The sequence below is a fragment of the Perna viridis genome, chromosome 5 (assembly GCF_037379345.1).
Source record: "Perna viridis isolate PV_CMFRI_1.1 ecotype Kerala chromosome 5, ASM3737934v1, whole genome shotgun sequence".
In the NCBI taxonomy this organism is placed as follows: Eukaryota; Metazoa; Mollusca; class Bivalvia; order Mytilida; family Mytilidae; genus Perna; species Perna viridis.
The window spans coordinates 7,861,522-7,878,544 of record NC_142449.1 but is presented as its reverse complement, the minus strand read 5'-3'; the positions used below and the strand labels follow the sequence as shown (position 1 = coordinate 7,878,544).

General features: G+C 34.2%; 1 protein-coding gene across 1 annotated transcript in view; it reads left to right on the top strand.

The window, feature by feature from the left end:
- Positions 1 to 14,123, top strand: part of LOC148615815 (RING finger and SPRY domain-containing protein 1-like) — a 47,942-nt gene extending 33,819 nt beyond the window's left edge. The window contains exons 12-15 of the mRNA XM_088581702.1: positions 1,290 to 1,392; positions 2,173 to 2,328; positions 3,267 to 3,371; positions 4,376 to 14,123. Coding sequence (XP_088437828.1) covers positions 1,290 to 1,392; positions 2,173 to 2,328; positions 3,267 to 3,371; positions 4,376 to 4,511 — 500 coding nt within the window. The 3' untranslated portion in view covers positions 4,512 to 14,123. The remainder of the gene's footprint in view (positions 1 to 1,289; positions 1,393 to 2,172; positions 2,329 to 3,266; positions 3,372 to 4,375) is intronic.
- The last annotated feature ends 2,900 nt before the right edge of the window (positions 14,124 to 17,023 follow it).

The following is a 17,023-nucleotide window of genomic DNA, read 5'->3' as shown; positions in this document are numbered from 1 at the left end:
GTGGTAAGTAGTTGCATTAGCAACTACTTCATAGTTCCATATCGCTTTCAGGCATATGCCTCCATAGTCACAGATTATTGACTTGGAAATTTACATTACTGAAACATCACTTAGTCACTGTTCCTTATATGCAAACAATAAACTATATCTGAGTTAATCTGTCCACTTTGGTGGTGTCAAATGGTTGTCTGGATATAATTAATTAACAATGTCACCATCAATCAACTTTTGAATAACAGCATCCATGTGCCACAGGCCAGACATGTTGCTATAATAACAGTTTATCCTTTCCTCTGTCATCTATCCCAGATGTAAAATTTTATGAGCAAATCCATGGGTTTTTCTAGATAAGAAGATGACATTTACCCTACCAGTGCACCTTGTCCATGCTCCTAGTTTTTATAGCCTGCCACACGATGTGGTGAGTTTGTGAAAAGTTGTGTGTCTATTCGTCTATTTGTTCATTCCCCCTAAGGTTTCCAGATGATTACTCGAGAATGGATCAATGAATTTTTTTTTAAAACTTTGCACAGCAAATTAGTATTATAAAATTCAGGTTTATTTTAGTTTTCAGCAAAATCCAAAATGTTGTTTTCAAGTTAGAACATTTGGAACATTTTTCCATCCTCCTTTTTTATCATTATCTGGCAGGGCATCAATTAATGTTCCATTAATGCTCTATTTTTAGTGGTTTGAGTTGCTCATTTACTTTTGTTTCTATGTTTCTGTTCATGTCCTTTACTGTGTGTGTCTTTTTTCATTGTCTGTTCGTTGTCCTTGGATTATGTTATTTTTTTTTATTGGTCCCTTGATTCCCCCTTCATTCCATTTTGGACACAAAGCAGCAGAGCAACAGACTAAAAACAGTTGAAAAAATATGTGAATGCAAGAAGAAAAAAATATAATGATAGAGCTGTGGACAAGTTGCAAATATGGTTATAAAGTACACATTCTTAGCTTCATTTTCATCTTGCACACAGATAATGCACTTACAATTCATTGACCAGCTTGAATGTGTGTTGGCACTTGAAGCATGCCCAATCGACTGTGAGACCTATGTGGTAGAGCATTTAAATGTCTACACCACTGTGGTTCAAACCCGAGCAAGTGTCCAGATTTTTTGGTACTTATTATAAAGTAATGTGTACTAGTAATCAGTGTCTTAAGTAGTAGATGGGTCTAAGGTTTAAGTTGAACTTTTTTGGGCTTATGCTTTTGGTTGCCCTTTTGAAAGTTAGTTACTAGGCTTGGAGGCCTATCACAAATTTATTTACTTTTGACTCTTTCAGGTGACACACTTGGACTTCTGTTAAACATAGATGAGAGATATCTGTCATTTTCATTGAATGGAGAGGCCTTACCAAACTATGATGATTTATTTCAGTATTCTAGGTAAGTGACTTTTCTACTGGGACTTGTTAGAAAATTATTGACAGCCATATACCATGTTCTTCATGTTTAAACCCAAAACATGTAAAATTAACTTCAAAGCCATCAAAAGTACTTTTATGACCATAGATAGATTACATTTATTGTAAATGGATTTCTTAGTTTAATTAAGGTTTCAAATATAGAAGAAATTTATATCTGTGTTTTATGTATGGTGTTGCCATAGATGTCACAGCGGTACTAGTTCAAGTCCCGTGGAGGGAATGGCCAAAATTTGCTTTATATAATTTTTTTATTTCATTGAAGTCATAATAACTCATATAGCTTTGAAAATTACTAAAATATGAATAATTAGACATTTTGAGTTGTCTCTCCTCCTTTGTTACTTTTTATTGTAAGATAGTATAATGCCTTTATTAGCCTACAGAAAACCCTCTGATAGCACAACTATTGACTGCTTTTCTTTCTTTCAGTAAGAAAAGTTTAGAGAGAGAGAGAGATATATAGTATTGGTCAAAATTGAATTGTTTATGATATGAATTTATTAGTTAAGGGTTTGTAGCAAGTTTATATATAGAATCAATGATGTTAAAAATGTCTGTATGTAAAAAGTCCTCTTATACTGCTAAAAATACCAAATCTTAAGAACTTCCCTGCTAATCAGTACTGTCTAGTTGGTTTAGAGTTGGTCCTAAGGGGGATTGATGTCTTTACAGTTGTTACATGTCCTTGGGACACGAATATGTAGAAATGGATGTTAACGAGAACCAATTGTTTTTTTAGTGGTGGGTTTTTTGCTGCTGCCAGTTTTATGTCTTATCAACAATGTGAATTTAACTTTGGTGCCAAACCATTCAAGTACGCTCCTAAAGACACAGCATTTAAGACATTCAATGACTATGGAGAAATGACTGATGATAAAAAGATCATTTTACCAAGGTAATTCAATGAGAAGGAAAATATAAAGTTATATATTGACAAAAACGGTGAGAAGTAAGAAAGTGAACATTTTTATATGTCTGCAAAATTAATCCACTTGTGTAACAGGTTCTGTCACCATCCATGTGGTTTTTGTTTGTACACTTGGTTGTTGTGCCATGACTTGATTACTAATTGATGGATCTTGACCTTGTCAGATTTTGATCTTGATAGAATTTGACAAGGTACATAGCACAAAAGGGAAGGTTGGTGTTGGATTTGGCAATGATTACCCAACCATTTAGGAATAAGGGGCCAAAAGTTGCATGAAGAGAATTTTATGAAATTTTAAGTAGAAGTTTGGAATTCGGTGATATCATACCACATGGTTTTATACCACCAAAGGTCAGGCTGGGATTGAATGATTGATTTTAGGGTTATGACTTTATAAGGACTTATGGACTTAAAAAGGGGGCAAGAAGGAATAACTTTATAAAACTTAAGTATCGAATTGTAGGGTATAAATGTATGAAGATTTCTTGATTTCTAAGCAATAACTTGATTTAAAGTGTATGGATCATTATAAGACTGTACTATTTCTTATGTCATATCATTTCTTTGCCCCCTTCATTCTATTCAGACTTACATGTTAAACACTTTATCATTATCCAAATTTATAGCTGTATCAAGTTAGAATGTTGTGTCTTTTATTGCCAAATATGTTCTGAGTATGACTTCTCAGTAGTATCATGCTGCACCCTTAAAATAATTTCAAACCTGAGATCAGTACGGTTGAGATCAGAATGTTTAAAATTATTTTTTATTTGGCTTCACAGTCCACACAATCCAAACTTTGAAAAATTCTTTTCGTAATATTCAAGTATACTTTAACAAACAATATTGATTTGTAGATTTGGACAACCATGCATCTGATTTTATAGGTTTTTTTCTATTTTCAGGCACATACGTTTGAATTTAATGAAGAATTTCCAAGTGAATGAAGATTCATGTCAAATCTGTTTTGCTGAGAAAGCTACACACAAACTGTCTCCATGCAATCATAGGTAATTTTTATTCTAACTAGGTATTATTGATTCCATAAAGTGTAGTGAAAGATCTCTAAATGGAATAAATTTCTTACATACTGGACTCACAGTTACTCACAATACCCAAGTCTCCACTTGAAACTTCTTACATACTGGACTCACAGTTACTCACAACACTCAAGTCCCTCCTGGGAACTTCTTACATACTGGACTCACGGTTACTCACAATACCCAAGTCTTTACTGGGAACTTCTTACATACTGGACTCACAGTTACTCAAGTCTCTTCTGGGATACTTCTTACATACTGGACTCACAGTTACTCACAATACCCAAGTCTCTACTGGGAACTTCTTACATACTGGACTCACAGTTACTCAAGTCTCGTCTGGGAACTTCTTACATACTGGACTCACAGTAACTCACAATACCCAAGTCTCTACTGGGAACTTCTTACATACTGGACTCACAGTTACTCACAATACCCAAGTCTCTACTGGGAACTTCTTACATACTGGACTCACAGTTACTCACAATACTCAAGCTGTTACTTCTTTCAGTGTGCTTTAGGGTTAATATTTTAGATAGGTTTACATAATTATCCACTTTTCCCTGATACATGTATACACATTATTTACCAATAAACAAATAAAAAATGCATCATCAACTTAAGATGTTACTAGAAATGGTTTCTACTTTGGCAGACTTGTATATTGGTTGTAAAAGAGAGCAATGGGGAAAGTGAGCATGAGGCAACTCCATTAATGCTAAAAGTTGCAATGTCCTGATCTAAGTTGGAATGTCATCCTAGTATTGAAGAATGACATTCCAACTTTGTTTTTATGATAAATATACATCATGAGGGTATTTTTAGCCTTCAGCAAGGAGTAGGACTGACATGTTGACTTCAGAACAATATCCCTTGGTGATAGGAACATCAAGAAATTATCACTTGTTTTTTTCCTGGTCTACACATGAGTATCATCCATTATATAAACTTTTTGCTTTTGTCTCTACTTTCAGTGGATTTTGTTTTAATTGTTCCCTGCATCTTGAGATTTGTCCAATGTGCAGAACAGCCATATTAGTGCGTGTAGAAGTCTCTAAATCAAGAACTGTATCAGAAAGTGCTGAAGAATCTACAGACAGACAGACATAATTGTTGTGTGTATAGATATATTCTTGGCAGAGAGCAGCTTAAGCTTAATGTTTGTGTTTACAGATTAGTGCTATGTATCTTATGAGATGAGTAGGCTCAGCATATTTCAGCTGGTTGGACAGTTGTTAAATTAACACATTTATTACCTAACCATATTAACTAAAGTATTAAATACAAAATTTTCTTTGTGTTACCTTCCTTCCTTGAATTGTCTTATAAATACAGTTATTTTTAACATAACAATACTATTGTATGCATTTGTTATGTTTTTTTTTACTAATCATACTTATTGTGAATAGGTTTTTAAGGGTAAAAATGGTGTTATTTTTAATTTATACAGACTCACAATATTTGCAAATGATCTTAAGATGACTTATACATGTATTTTTTATATAGCTTACTGGTATTGACTTACGAAGTTCATGTTAACAGGCTTTAATTGAGAATTGAAATCAAAACTAAAATTGATGTTATCCTGCACTTTGAATAATTTACCCCATTTTAGCTCACCTGGCTAAAGGCCAAGTGAGCATATGCAATTACTTGGCATCTGTTGTTATCATGGACAAATCATTTCCTCTGAAACTACTAGACCGACAGGATGTAAACTTGGCATCATTGTTCCTTGGACTATTGTGTATAAAATGACATTGGGATTTATGATCCGTGAAAAACATGTCCGCCATCACTAAAAATAGAACGTAGGGGTCAGAAGTCTTTTTTTTGCAAATAACTCAAAAACTATTGCCTTTAGCAAAATTCTGGCAATGGTAATATTGTTCAGCATCAAGAGACAGACCTATGCCAAAATTTTCAAAATGATGTCAACTGATGTAGAAGTTACGACCCCTGAATCAGTTTCTTTTTTTGGCATTTTTCGAAGTACTACATTGATTATCTTTTCAAAAAACATTTTACAGAATTCAATGAAAGTTACTAAAAATAGAACATAGGGCTCAGAAGGCAGTGTTTGCAAATAACTCAAAACTGTTGCCTTTAGCAAAATTCTGGAATGATAATATTGTTCAGCTTTATGAGACGGATCTCAGCTGTAGTTTTCAAAATGATTATTCGCCTGATGTATGAGTTATGGCCTTGAAACATATTTTTTGTCATATTTCAAGTGTACAATTTTGAAAATATTTTTCTCTGAAACCATGGGATAATATTTAATAAAATTTGGCATAATTGTTCCTTTTGGTATCCTGCACAAACTGATGGTTCCAAAGTTTTCATCAATTGAAAAACATTGCTGTTTTTACTAAAAAAGATAACATAGGGGTCAAAATGCTTTTTTGTTATTTCTCCTCAACTATAGAAGAATAATGAAGATGAAAGCTACTTAAAAGATAAACATGATATTCTGAATTGACTGGCAGTATTGAAATTTTTTTTAGGCGGCCATTCACCAGTTGCTCGGATTCCAATGATGTTTTTGTTTCTGTAGGAATTCTGGCATTCCAAGTTGAATGGTGATGATGAAAATTTGTTCTTGATGGCCATTTTCAAAATGAGTGGCATTATCACGCTAATTTTAATATTTGCTTTGATTTCAACAATATTTGGTTTATATAGTTAGTATGGTCTCCTGAGTTAAATAGTGATGATGAAAATGTTGTGTAGCCATGATTTATCTTCATTTTATGTTCATTTGCAGCAAATGCATAGTAGTCTAATGCCCCTCTTGACCCAATGGGATAACAGGGCATAGGGGACCCCTGCCTAAATTTATTCCAGAGATTCTAAAATTTCCAACATTTTACAGTGCCTTAGGTACTCAATTGAACTTACTTATGCATCCATAAACTTTTCACATTTTGCTCAACTACACAAAAACCCAATGATCAATTTTAACCAACATTGCAGAAATGATGTATGCAAGAACCTTTACAAAATATTCACTTTTGGTTCTGCTTGATTTAACAAGATGGCCCCAAAGGCCATTTAAGCTTCTGATTGGCCAATTTTCAAAGATCAACTTATCTGAAACCACAGGTGCCATTGTTTTGAAACTTGATAGGGTTAATGACCTCAACAGTTCACTTTTTATGTGGCTCAGCAAGTGGCTGCTGCCACTCAAATTTACCACAGAAACTGTATAGGGAGACACATTTTGGCCTATATCTTTGCTTTTACTAAGCCAATGCTGACCAAATTTGGCAGAAATCATGAAAGGGAAAACTTCGTAATCTGATAAAATTTTGGTTTTGCTTGAATAAATAAGATAGCTGCCAGAGGCCATTTAAGCTTTAAATGATCAAATGATATGACCACATGATTTCAAGTTCTCCAGGTAGCCAATCCACGCTCTCTAGAACCTGTAGAAACAGTACACCCCTTCTCTGTGCTTACATGTTATTGCTAATAAGCAATTTTGCTTTAATTATTTCCTTTTATGATTTAAGAGGCTAGAAAAAAAATACATTGTCAGCCTTACGCTATAAATTCATTCTTTATAGTTAAAGTATTTGATTATTTCTTCAATGCTTTTAATAGAACCTTTTGATAGAAGTCTGCATGAACCTTAATCACTATATCTTGGGGAAAACTGACCTGCAAAACACTTAAGTACCAATCCAATCCATATAAAATTCAGACACTGCCCATGGTAGAGGGGATTCATTGTGTAGAAAATAACAATGGAAAAATGAAAATAAAAATCTAAGACTGGTTATTTGACCAGTAACTGTTTCTGAACAAGAAATAAAAGTGAGTTCCATGGGTTTTTGACATAAATGAATCACCTCATACTGATTTTTATTAAATTAAACTTTTTTTTTCAACTTCCTATTTAATGTACCGGTATTAATTCTTATTGTTTAATTTTTAAGATTTCTTTCACATCCATGTCCAAATATGATATAAAATATTAACCTTTGTCATTCTACACCTGGACCTGTTTGGGATTAGACCTGGTTCTGCTTTATTGGTTCTGGCAGTCTTAATCTTAGTTTGGGAAAGTGCAATTTGTGTCCATCTGCAAGCAGCATGACTGTGCTTTAAAATGAGGCTATAGAATTTGTTGAAAAATAATGACTTGAAAGCTAAAAGAAAAGGTCACGATTTCCGCTGTGGAAAAAAATATGATATTTTTTGGGGAGTAGGGTTCATTTCTCAGACCCTCGCCAGAGCAGAATTAATCTTTAGTACTCTATTTCACCTGGAAACTTAATAAGAATGATGTCTGTCACCACCATTTCTATGTCAACTCCTTGTATTGGCTACTTCCAGTTTTAGGCCAAAACTTGGAAAAAATCCTCATTTTTTTACACAAGTGATCCTTCAGGGGACTCCTGACCCCCCACTCGTGACTGTAGCATGCTTTATTTGGCTTCAGTGGCCTTCATGGTGTGCAGGCTGTTGGATGAATGTGCTTTTGTTCCTGATTTGCTCCTGTTGAACCCCACATGTAGCAAAAGATTACCATTTTTGAGTGACACACATTTTTCCGCATTGGCCCATCCACCCTCCTACCAACTCCTCACCCCATAACCCCACCCTGTGATCAACCGTCTTTAATTTATATGTAACAATCAATATCAGTACCATTATGCAACTAATTCGCATATAATTTGCATAAGTTTGCAAATTATCGAAATCTAGACTTTAGTCCAGAAATGCTCAGCACGTCAAGGGTTGAAACTTTTCAAAGATTAAAATGTTAGAAATTTGTATTTTAACATTCCTTCTAAGAATTTTTCTCCTTCATTTTAAGATTGCAGTTGACTTGTATAACAGACTGCTGTTATATAGGATTTCATTGCTGTTACATAATTCAAAGAAAATGCTGTAAAATGATTAAATGTCCCCACTAGTGATTACAAAATGGCCTTGTTTATATGATGTGCCATTGCTATTAATCAAAATGCTTTTTCTTGCTGAACTATTATTGTGAGACATTATTTCTGATTGTACTTTTAGAACTTTTTCTGTTGATTACTATGAATTACCTTATTTTAGATATGTATTATTTTGTATTTTAAGCTAAAATGGAAAAAAATCTTAAGTTTTTGGCAAAAGTTAAAAAAAAACAAATTAGAACAGAAAGATTCCCTAAGGAATTTTTGAACAATAAAATTAGGTGTTCGATAAATATACTTGATAAAACATGGATTGACAGAGATTTAATTAAGAGAAATTTTCATTCTTGAGAGAAGGAGTAAAATGAAGTAAATTTATTGTGATTTTTAACTGATACTTAGATACAAGTAGAAAATGGATAGAGACAAAGCCTGATTATAATGTACATTTTGCTCAACTACACAAAAACCCAATGATCAATTTTAACCAACATTGCAGAAATGATGTATGCAAGAACCTTTACAAAATTTTCACTTTTGGTTCTGCTTGATTTAACAAGATGGCCCCAAAGGCCATTTAAGCTTCTGATTGGCCAATTTTCAAAGATCAACTTATCTGAAACCACAGGTGCCATTGTTTTGAAACTTGATAGGGTTAATGACCTCAACAGTTCACTTTTTATGTGGCTCAGCATGGGGCTGCTGCCACTCAAATTTACCACAGAAACCATATAGGGAGACACATTTTGGCCTATATCTTTGCTTTTACTAAGCCAATGCTGACCAAATTTGGCAGAAATCATGAAAGGGAAAACTTTGTAATCTGATAAAATTTTGGTTTTGCTTGAATTAATAAGATAGCTGCCAGAGGCCATTTAAGCTTTAAATGATCAAATGATATGTACAAGTAGAAAATGGATGGAGACAAAGCCTGATTATAATGTACATGAACATTGACTGGTTTAAATGTTATTGTTAAGATATGTTGTGATTTTTGTTTAACTGTGTATTTTTGAAAATTTTTTGTCATCAGTATAATTGAATGGTGATAGTTTTCATTGAAATGGAAAACGTTTTTATATCATGCTAAAAAAATCTGTAATAGAAATCTAATAATATTAGTGTCATGTGGTTAACATAAAGTAATGAACAATATATCTGATTTTTAGCTCACCTGGCCATAGGCCATGTGAGCTATTGCCATCACTTGGCATCCATTTTCATCATCGTTAACAATTTTTCAAAGCTCTTCTCCTCTGACACTACCTAACCAGTTGGAACCAAACTTAGTAAGAATGTTCCTTCATAGAACTGATGTGGGGATTTTTTATCGGGGTAAAAGTGTTTAGCATGATGAGATCTATGTGTGGTCAAATTTTTGTGTTAATCTGTTTAGCCATGTTGGAGTTACTGCTCTTTTTCAACTTTTTTTTGGTTTCTATTTTTAATGTTATTTCTTTCCCTTAAAACCTTTTCCTCTGACACTACTTGACCAATTGGAACTAAACTTATTATGAATGTTTCTTGGGGAATCATGCATAGAACTGATGTGGGGATTTTTGATCCATCGAAAAACATGGCTACTGTTACTAAAAATAGAACATAGGGGTCAGACAGTAGTTTTTCACATATATCTCCAAAATCGTTAGGTTTAACTAAACTTGACAGAGGTAAAAGTGTTCAGCATGATAAGATCTATCTCTGGTCAAATTTTTTTTTTAAATCTGTTAAGCCATGTTGGAGTTATTGCCCTTTTTCAACGATTTTTGCTATTTTTAATGTTATTTCTTTCAAAAATCTTCTCCTCTGACACTACTTGACCAATTGAAATCAAACTTGGTATGAATGTTTCTTGAGGTATCCTGTATATAACTGATGTGGGGATTTTTGATTTGTCGAAAAAACATGGCCACTGTTACTAAAAATAGAACATAGAGGTCAGACAGCAGATTTTTGCATATGTCTCCAAAACTGTTAGGTTTAGCTAAATTCTGACATAGGGGAAAGTGTTCAGCATGATGAGATCTATCTATGGTCAAATTTTGGTTTTAAACTGTTGAGTCATGTTGGAGATATTGCCCTTTTTCAACGATTTGTGCTATTTTTAATGTTATTTCTTTCAAAAATCTTCTTCTCTGACATTATTTAATTAGTTGGAACCAATTATGGTATGAATGTTCCATGGTGTATCCTGCATAGAACTGATGTGGGGATTTTTGATCCGTCAAAAAACTTGGCAGCCATTACTTAAAATAGAACATACAGAGTAGGGGTCAGACAGTAGTTTTTCACATATATCTCCAAAACTGTTAGGTTTAGCCAAATTCTTTCAATAGCTGAAGCGATCCTTATTAGGACTCCAAAAGTTTTCAGGGATAAAAGTTGTCAGATGAGGTCTCACTAACTACTTCTAAAGTTTCTATTACCTAACATATTAAACAAGTAATTTTCAATGTTTCACTGTGAATTCCCAAGACAAATGACACCTGAAAGTTGCATACCGTTGCGAAGCTTGGAAAAGACTGAAAATCAACATTTTTACCTTTTCTGCTAGCTGACAGCATGGAGGCAAATTACTCACACGTGTAAACAATATTCATTCACTTTTGTGGTAAAGTACAAAAATGATTTTAAAGTACACATTCTCAGCTTTATTTTAACTATTTTTGAGCAGAACACACACAAATAATGTATTTACAATGCATATTTCTAGGTTCAGTGTGTTTTTGGTACTACATAAGGGGAGGCTGGCTATTTTACCTGGAAATGGTTAGGGAGACCCGACTCCTTGTAAGAGTTATTGCCCTTGAAAGGGGAAAAATGATTTTTTTAACAGTTTTCAGTCAGTGAAAACAACGATAGATTAAAAGAAATTTTCAATTGTTGAAATGATCCTTATGATAAGCCCTACCAAAGACTTCTTGAGTCAAAATTGTTGGACAATTTCTTGTTAAATTTATTGCCTTTGAAAGGCGAGTCAACCAGGTGGGCGATTCAGGCTCTTGAGAGTCTTTTGGTTTTTTTTTTATATTTCCGTTTAGTGTTAGAAACATGCTGTTAATGTGCACAATGTAATTAGTGTTATCTATCAAAGAGACCATGTATATCAATCTTTTGATCTGAATGAACTTTTTCATAGAATTCCTTTTTCAGATATCAGGCATTGTCATATTTAGTCTTCTGAAATACCCATGACATTCACTAATGCTTGTGTAATTTATTTGTTTTTCTTATTGTTTTTGACTAAACTAACTTTGCTATAGGGTTTTGTATATTGTGATATTGCATGAGTATTAGTTTTGTGTTATACCCCTTATTTTTCTTTTTTTTGTGCTAGTTGTTTAATGGGGCCAACTCTTTGAAGGAATTTACATGTTTTGTTTGAATGCTTCTGGTCTTCATATTTGTTGGATTAGGTTAATTTGTGTTAGTACAACATATTTTGGTATGTGTTTTTATGCGTGTAAAACTTGTGGATTATTATTACAAATACTTCTTAATGGTATTCTGTGAAAATCCTATAAATATATTTTATTTTGACTCCTTAATAAATTCTATTTATAGATTATGTTAGCCATTGGCTGTTTAAGTAGATATCTGCATGACTTACATTCAATTTAATGGTTTAAAGAGGTATGATCATTCCTAGTGTTCAGGTTGTAATGCACCTACTTTTTTCATTCATGATTAATACTATACCTAACCTTTAGTTTCACTAGCCAACCTTGTTATAGTAATACATGTAGTGGATCCAAGGAAATACTCTCCCCTTAATTTTAAGGTTGTTTTAAACAAAAAATTGGAAAATATATTTTCAACATGAAATCTTGAATATTCACTAAGTTTACCCCCCCCCCCCCCAAAAAAAACAAAAACAAAAACAAAAAAGATGTTCTTGCCTGACTTCACTTGACCTTTAATTTGAGTACCCCCCCCCTTTCCAACATGTAATTCACAACCTGAATCATTATTACAGGTTTCCATTTTGCACCTCCAATTTTAGTTATTGATCCAAATCAATATGGGGGTTTCACAAATTCACAAAGCAAAACATGGACTTCATCATTTGTGGATATGAGGACATGGGGGACCCATCTCTTATCTGTTATTTGTCCTACACTACTTACGGAATTAAATGAAACTTTCACAGAATCTTTATTATATGTTCCCATTGTGCATCTCCTATTTTTATTTGAATTTGATCAAAATCAGTTTGAAGGATTCTCAAAGCAAAACTTGGATTTTGTTATTTATGAATATGGGGACATGGGGGGCCCCATCTCTTATCAGTTACTGCTCCTACATCATTGTAGGAACTGAATGGAACTTTCACAGAATTGTTATTACATATTCCAATTGTGTACCTCCTGTTTTAGATTTTGATCCAAATCAATATGTGTGTTTCACACAGTGGTTCTACAAAGCAGACATGGTCTTTGACATATGGAGGTCAAAAGGTGCATGTTATCAAATGGGGGAGTGGGGGTATCAAGTTAGTGAGCATTGCTCACAGTTGTTTTAGATTTTTGTAATCCATTATCTATCTTGTTAACATTTTTTTTAATTGTGTGATGTAATATTAAGGCCACTTTAATATAGAAGTTAAAGTTTTCAAGTGGATTCTTATACCTTAAGTAAGTGTCCTTGAAAATTTCCCTGGCTACCCCTTTCTCCTTTAGTCCACACCTATATTTTTACAGATGGACCTTTTTCTGCAGATTTGTAGCCAAACACAGATAGAGATAAATCAGATTTACACTACAGCCATTGGCCTTTGTGTAATTACCTGTAAGGGATTTTTTATTTTAAAAAATACCAATCCTATGCAAATTAGCAGTTATTATCTACATATAGATGTCAGTGTACTGCTTGTGGATCCTCATCAATTGTATTGTACTTACAGATTTCATCTTGACTTTGTTACATTATTTGTTTTGTTATTCATACAATTTTGTTTTTCTTATAAAAATTGAGTGATTGAAGATTTTGTTTTTTTTTACTATACTTGTACAATATACCTTCCCATATACTGATGTTCATTGCTTTCACACTTCTTTGAGTTTTCTATTTTTTTTATTTTTTTTTTATTGGTTGAAATGATACTGTAAAAAATGAAATGAAAGGTTCTTTATTTATAATATGACAGATTGTTACCAAATTTGTAGAAAAACGTAAAAAAAAAACTCTGCATGGTAATGCTCACTTGTAGATTTTATTACTGTTGTATACTCACAAAAAAATGCCTGTATCATTTTTAATATTGACCCCATTGCTGTAAAATGATTATTTTCTCAAACAGGTCAAACTTGATTCAAAACCTAAAAGGTCTGAATTGAGAATTAGAATTGTAAAGTTCACACCAACTTTCTTTCAGATACTAATTCTACATCAAACACTACTTCTTGTCTCTACCTCAGGATACAAGTACTTTTTATATTTTCCAATTCTGTTCATGAATCAAACTTTTGAGTGGTTTTTTTTTTTTATCATTTGATGATTCACTTTATTGTTGCATTATTTGCAGCTAGTGACTAACAGTGTTAGTAAGAATAATTCTTCAATTTTTAATATAATCATGCTGTCATTTGGGGTGGTAGTGTGCTGCATCAATAGACAATTTGGTCTCAAGACAATGGAGTATGAGTGAATGGATCTTCAATAAATTATATTATGAAGTGCCATACTCCAGAGGAAGGCTTGGGTTGATTTTGGGGGTTGTAAGTAGAACATCTGAATAAGGGACAGCTTTGATTCTGGTAAAATTTTCTTCCTGGTGTCAAATATTTAATTGTAATAAAAATTCATAGCTATATCAAGCTTGAATTGTGTGTCCATACTTGCCAAAAATTGTTTAGGGTTCGACTTCTGCGGTGGTGAACAATGGTAAAAGGGAACTAAATAAAATAAAACATATGAAATATGGAAAGTGAGACTTAAACTTTTGGCCTTACGACCTTAATCAAGGGCAAAAAGTTCTGAAGGTGAAGACTGAGGACCCAGACTGGAGAGACAATTAAGGTGCCCTTCAATATTGATCTTGATCATTGGGAAGACATGTCAAGTTCAAGATGAATTTGCAAGTAAAAATTATGAGAAAAATAGGTGAAAACCGTACTATAACAAGTAAATAATGCAGGTATTGACATTCATTCCAAAGAAGTGGACAGTACCAAGAAAACTGATGATCCGGCGTTGTTACAGGAACAGTCGATGTTGTCTCTTAAAGGCAGTGTCTCCGCATGCACAATTTATCTCAGGGCTTCATATACACAACTAAAATACTGCAATTTCATTGGTCAAGAAGACTATTATATAATGATGATTTTATCGATAAACTGCATTCTACACGTTGCCGTACTCCCAAACAGTTAGAGCGGGGAAACGCTCTCGGACCCACGTGGGGTTTGGGTGTAGGCCAGAGCGTCAACACAGCAGCCCAGTCGCTAGTAGGACATATTCAGACTGAGTTCTTCGGTCAAGTATCCCGAAGAATGGGCACCGCTAACTGACATTACTAATAGAATCCCCGTAAGGGGAGGTCGTGCGAGATCCGTACGGATAGTCAAGACCGTAAAAACCCCAATCATCATCATCATAAATAAACTGGATAATTAACAAAATTTCTGATCTCGTAATGTATGTTTTATGTTTGATGGTTTAATGGTTACACACAAAATATTCAATTATTATATTTTTGTTTTATGCACACAGAATTAAACTTCTTTTTAAAATCAATATCAAGATCCCCGGGATATAAGAAGTAAACATTTGCTGCAATGCTTGCTATGAACATTTTGATCGCTGAAAATATCAGACCCAACGAAAATCGTTCTGGGGGCACCGGACTGAATCCTTAATTTTGCAGTTGTCATCTTCTCTCCATTATAGGTAACTTAAGAAATCAAACTTTTTTACTGGACCAAAAAAATTTTCATCAGACAGGTCAGGCGGTCGGGCATATTTCGACGGGTCTGGAATGTGTTCAAATAAAACTTCTGATTAAAAAATCCATATGATATCAGACATTTGAAAACTGCAATAAGATTCCATCAAGGAATGTGTATCGGAATATTGTACATTTACATGTCAGACAGAATGGGATACGCCTGAATTCTTTGGAAAGTTACTGAATACCCGGGCCCTAAATTAGCAGTACAGTGATCTTTCGTAAAATTTCTATTGTTGAAAACATGCTAGATGCTAGAGGTTAAGATGGCACCAAATCAGAAAACAGCTTGCCAGACAACCTCAGACTTTATAGCTGATCTGATCCGAAAGAAAGAATATCGTTTAGCTAGATCCTTTAATCTCAGTTTCCGCTATATAGATGACCTATTATCTTTAAACAATCCTAATTTTGGTGATCTACCCCCAAAGAACTTGTGATAAAGGATACTACAGACACTGTGAAGTCAGCCTCATATCTTGACCTACACTTAGAAATCGATGGTAAAGGAAAACTATTGACCAAACTACGACAAACTTGGTGACTTTTCATTCAGAATTGTCAACCTTCCTTTTATCTGTGGCAACATCACTTCAGCACCTGCGTATGAAGTGTTCATATCACAACTCATACGTTATGCCAGAGCTAGAATTCTAACAAATAGGCATCTGGAACAGGGTTATGTTGCTACAAGATTGATTGTTTGTTTGTTTGTTGAGGTTTAACGTCCGAGCAGCAATATTTCAGCTATATTCAGACAAGCTACAAGATTGAAGTCATCACTACAGAAGTTTTAAGGTCGTCGTCATGAATTCGTGGATCGTTATGGTGTATCCATCTGCTTCATGAAAACTGATTTGTTCAACGTGTCATAATTTTCACCTCCTCTTTCGTCTACCCCGGCGGGTGTTTCTAGAAAATCAGAGGACACTTACCCTACCGATGCACCTGGTTCATGCTCCCAGTTTTCAGTGAAGTCCGGGTTGCTCATTTGCTTTTTTTGCTTTGTGTGTACGAGTTTGGTTGCTTTGTGTTCTTTGTTGCGTGTGTCTGTTTTCCATGTCTGGCCCTTGTCCCTGGATTGCATTGTTTTGATTACGTCTATAACCTAGGTTCCCCGATTACTTTAGCATTGCTGGAGTAGGGTTCCGCCTGTCGTACAAACTCCACGAAAAAGTACATTTAATAAGAAAATGCTCTGGACCAATGAAATTGCAGTATTTTAATTGCGTACGTGGAGCCCCTGAGACTCCGAGTACACAAGTTGTGTACGCGGAGACACTGCCTTTCTAAAAGGGCAGTTACTTTCATATTATTAACACAGTGGTTGGCCTTGCGAAAAGGGTCATTTGCGCTTTACAAATGCTGCAAAATGGTGTACGTGGGCGAGACCTATCTGGGGTTAGATGATCGTTTTGTAGAGCACAAATGGATTGTCCAGTCGTTGACCCTTTTCGCGAGGCAAACAATTGTGCGCTTTCAGACTCTTTCCTTCTCTATAGGCAGTAATGGGAAGCGAATCGTTGAATACTGACATGATTTCGTCTTTGAGAACTATGAATTTAAAGTTGCGAATCAGAATATTCTGGTTTGCAACATTATGAAGATGGTATGTCTAAATCAAAGGGACACGGTCACTGGTGTTTCTCATACTCATATTTATTAACCTGTGAATCTATTGCAGTTGCTCGATTCAAACTTTGCTAGGATAGCCTCTCTCGACAAAGAAGGATTTCATCATATCACATTGAGTCCTGCAATCTTAG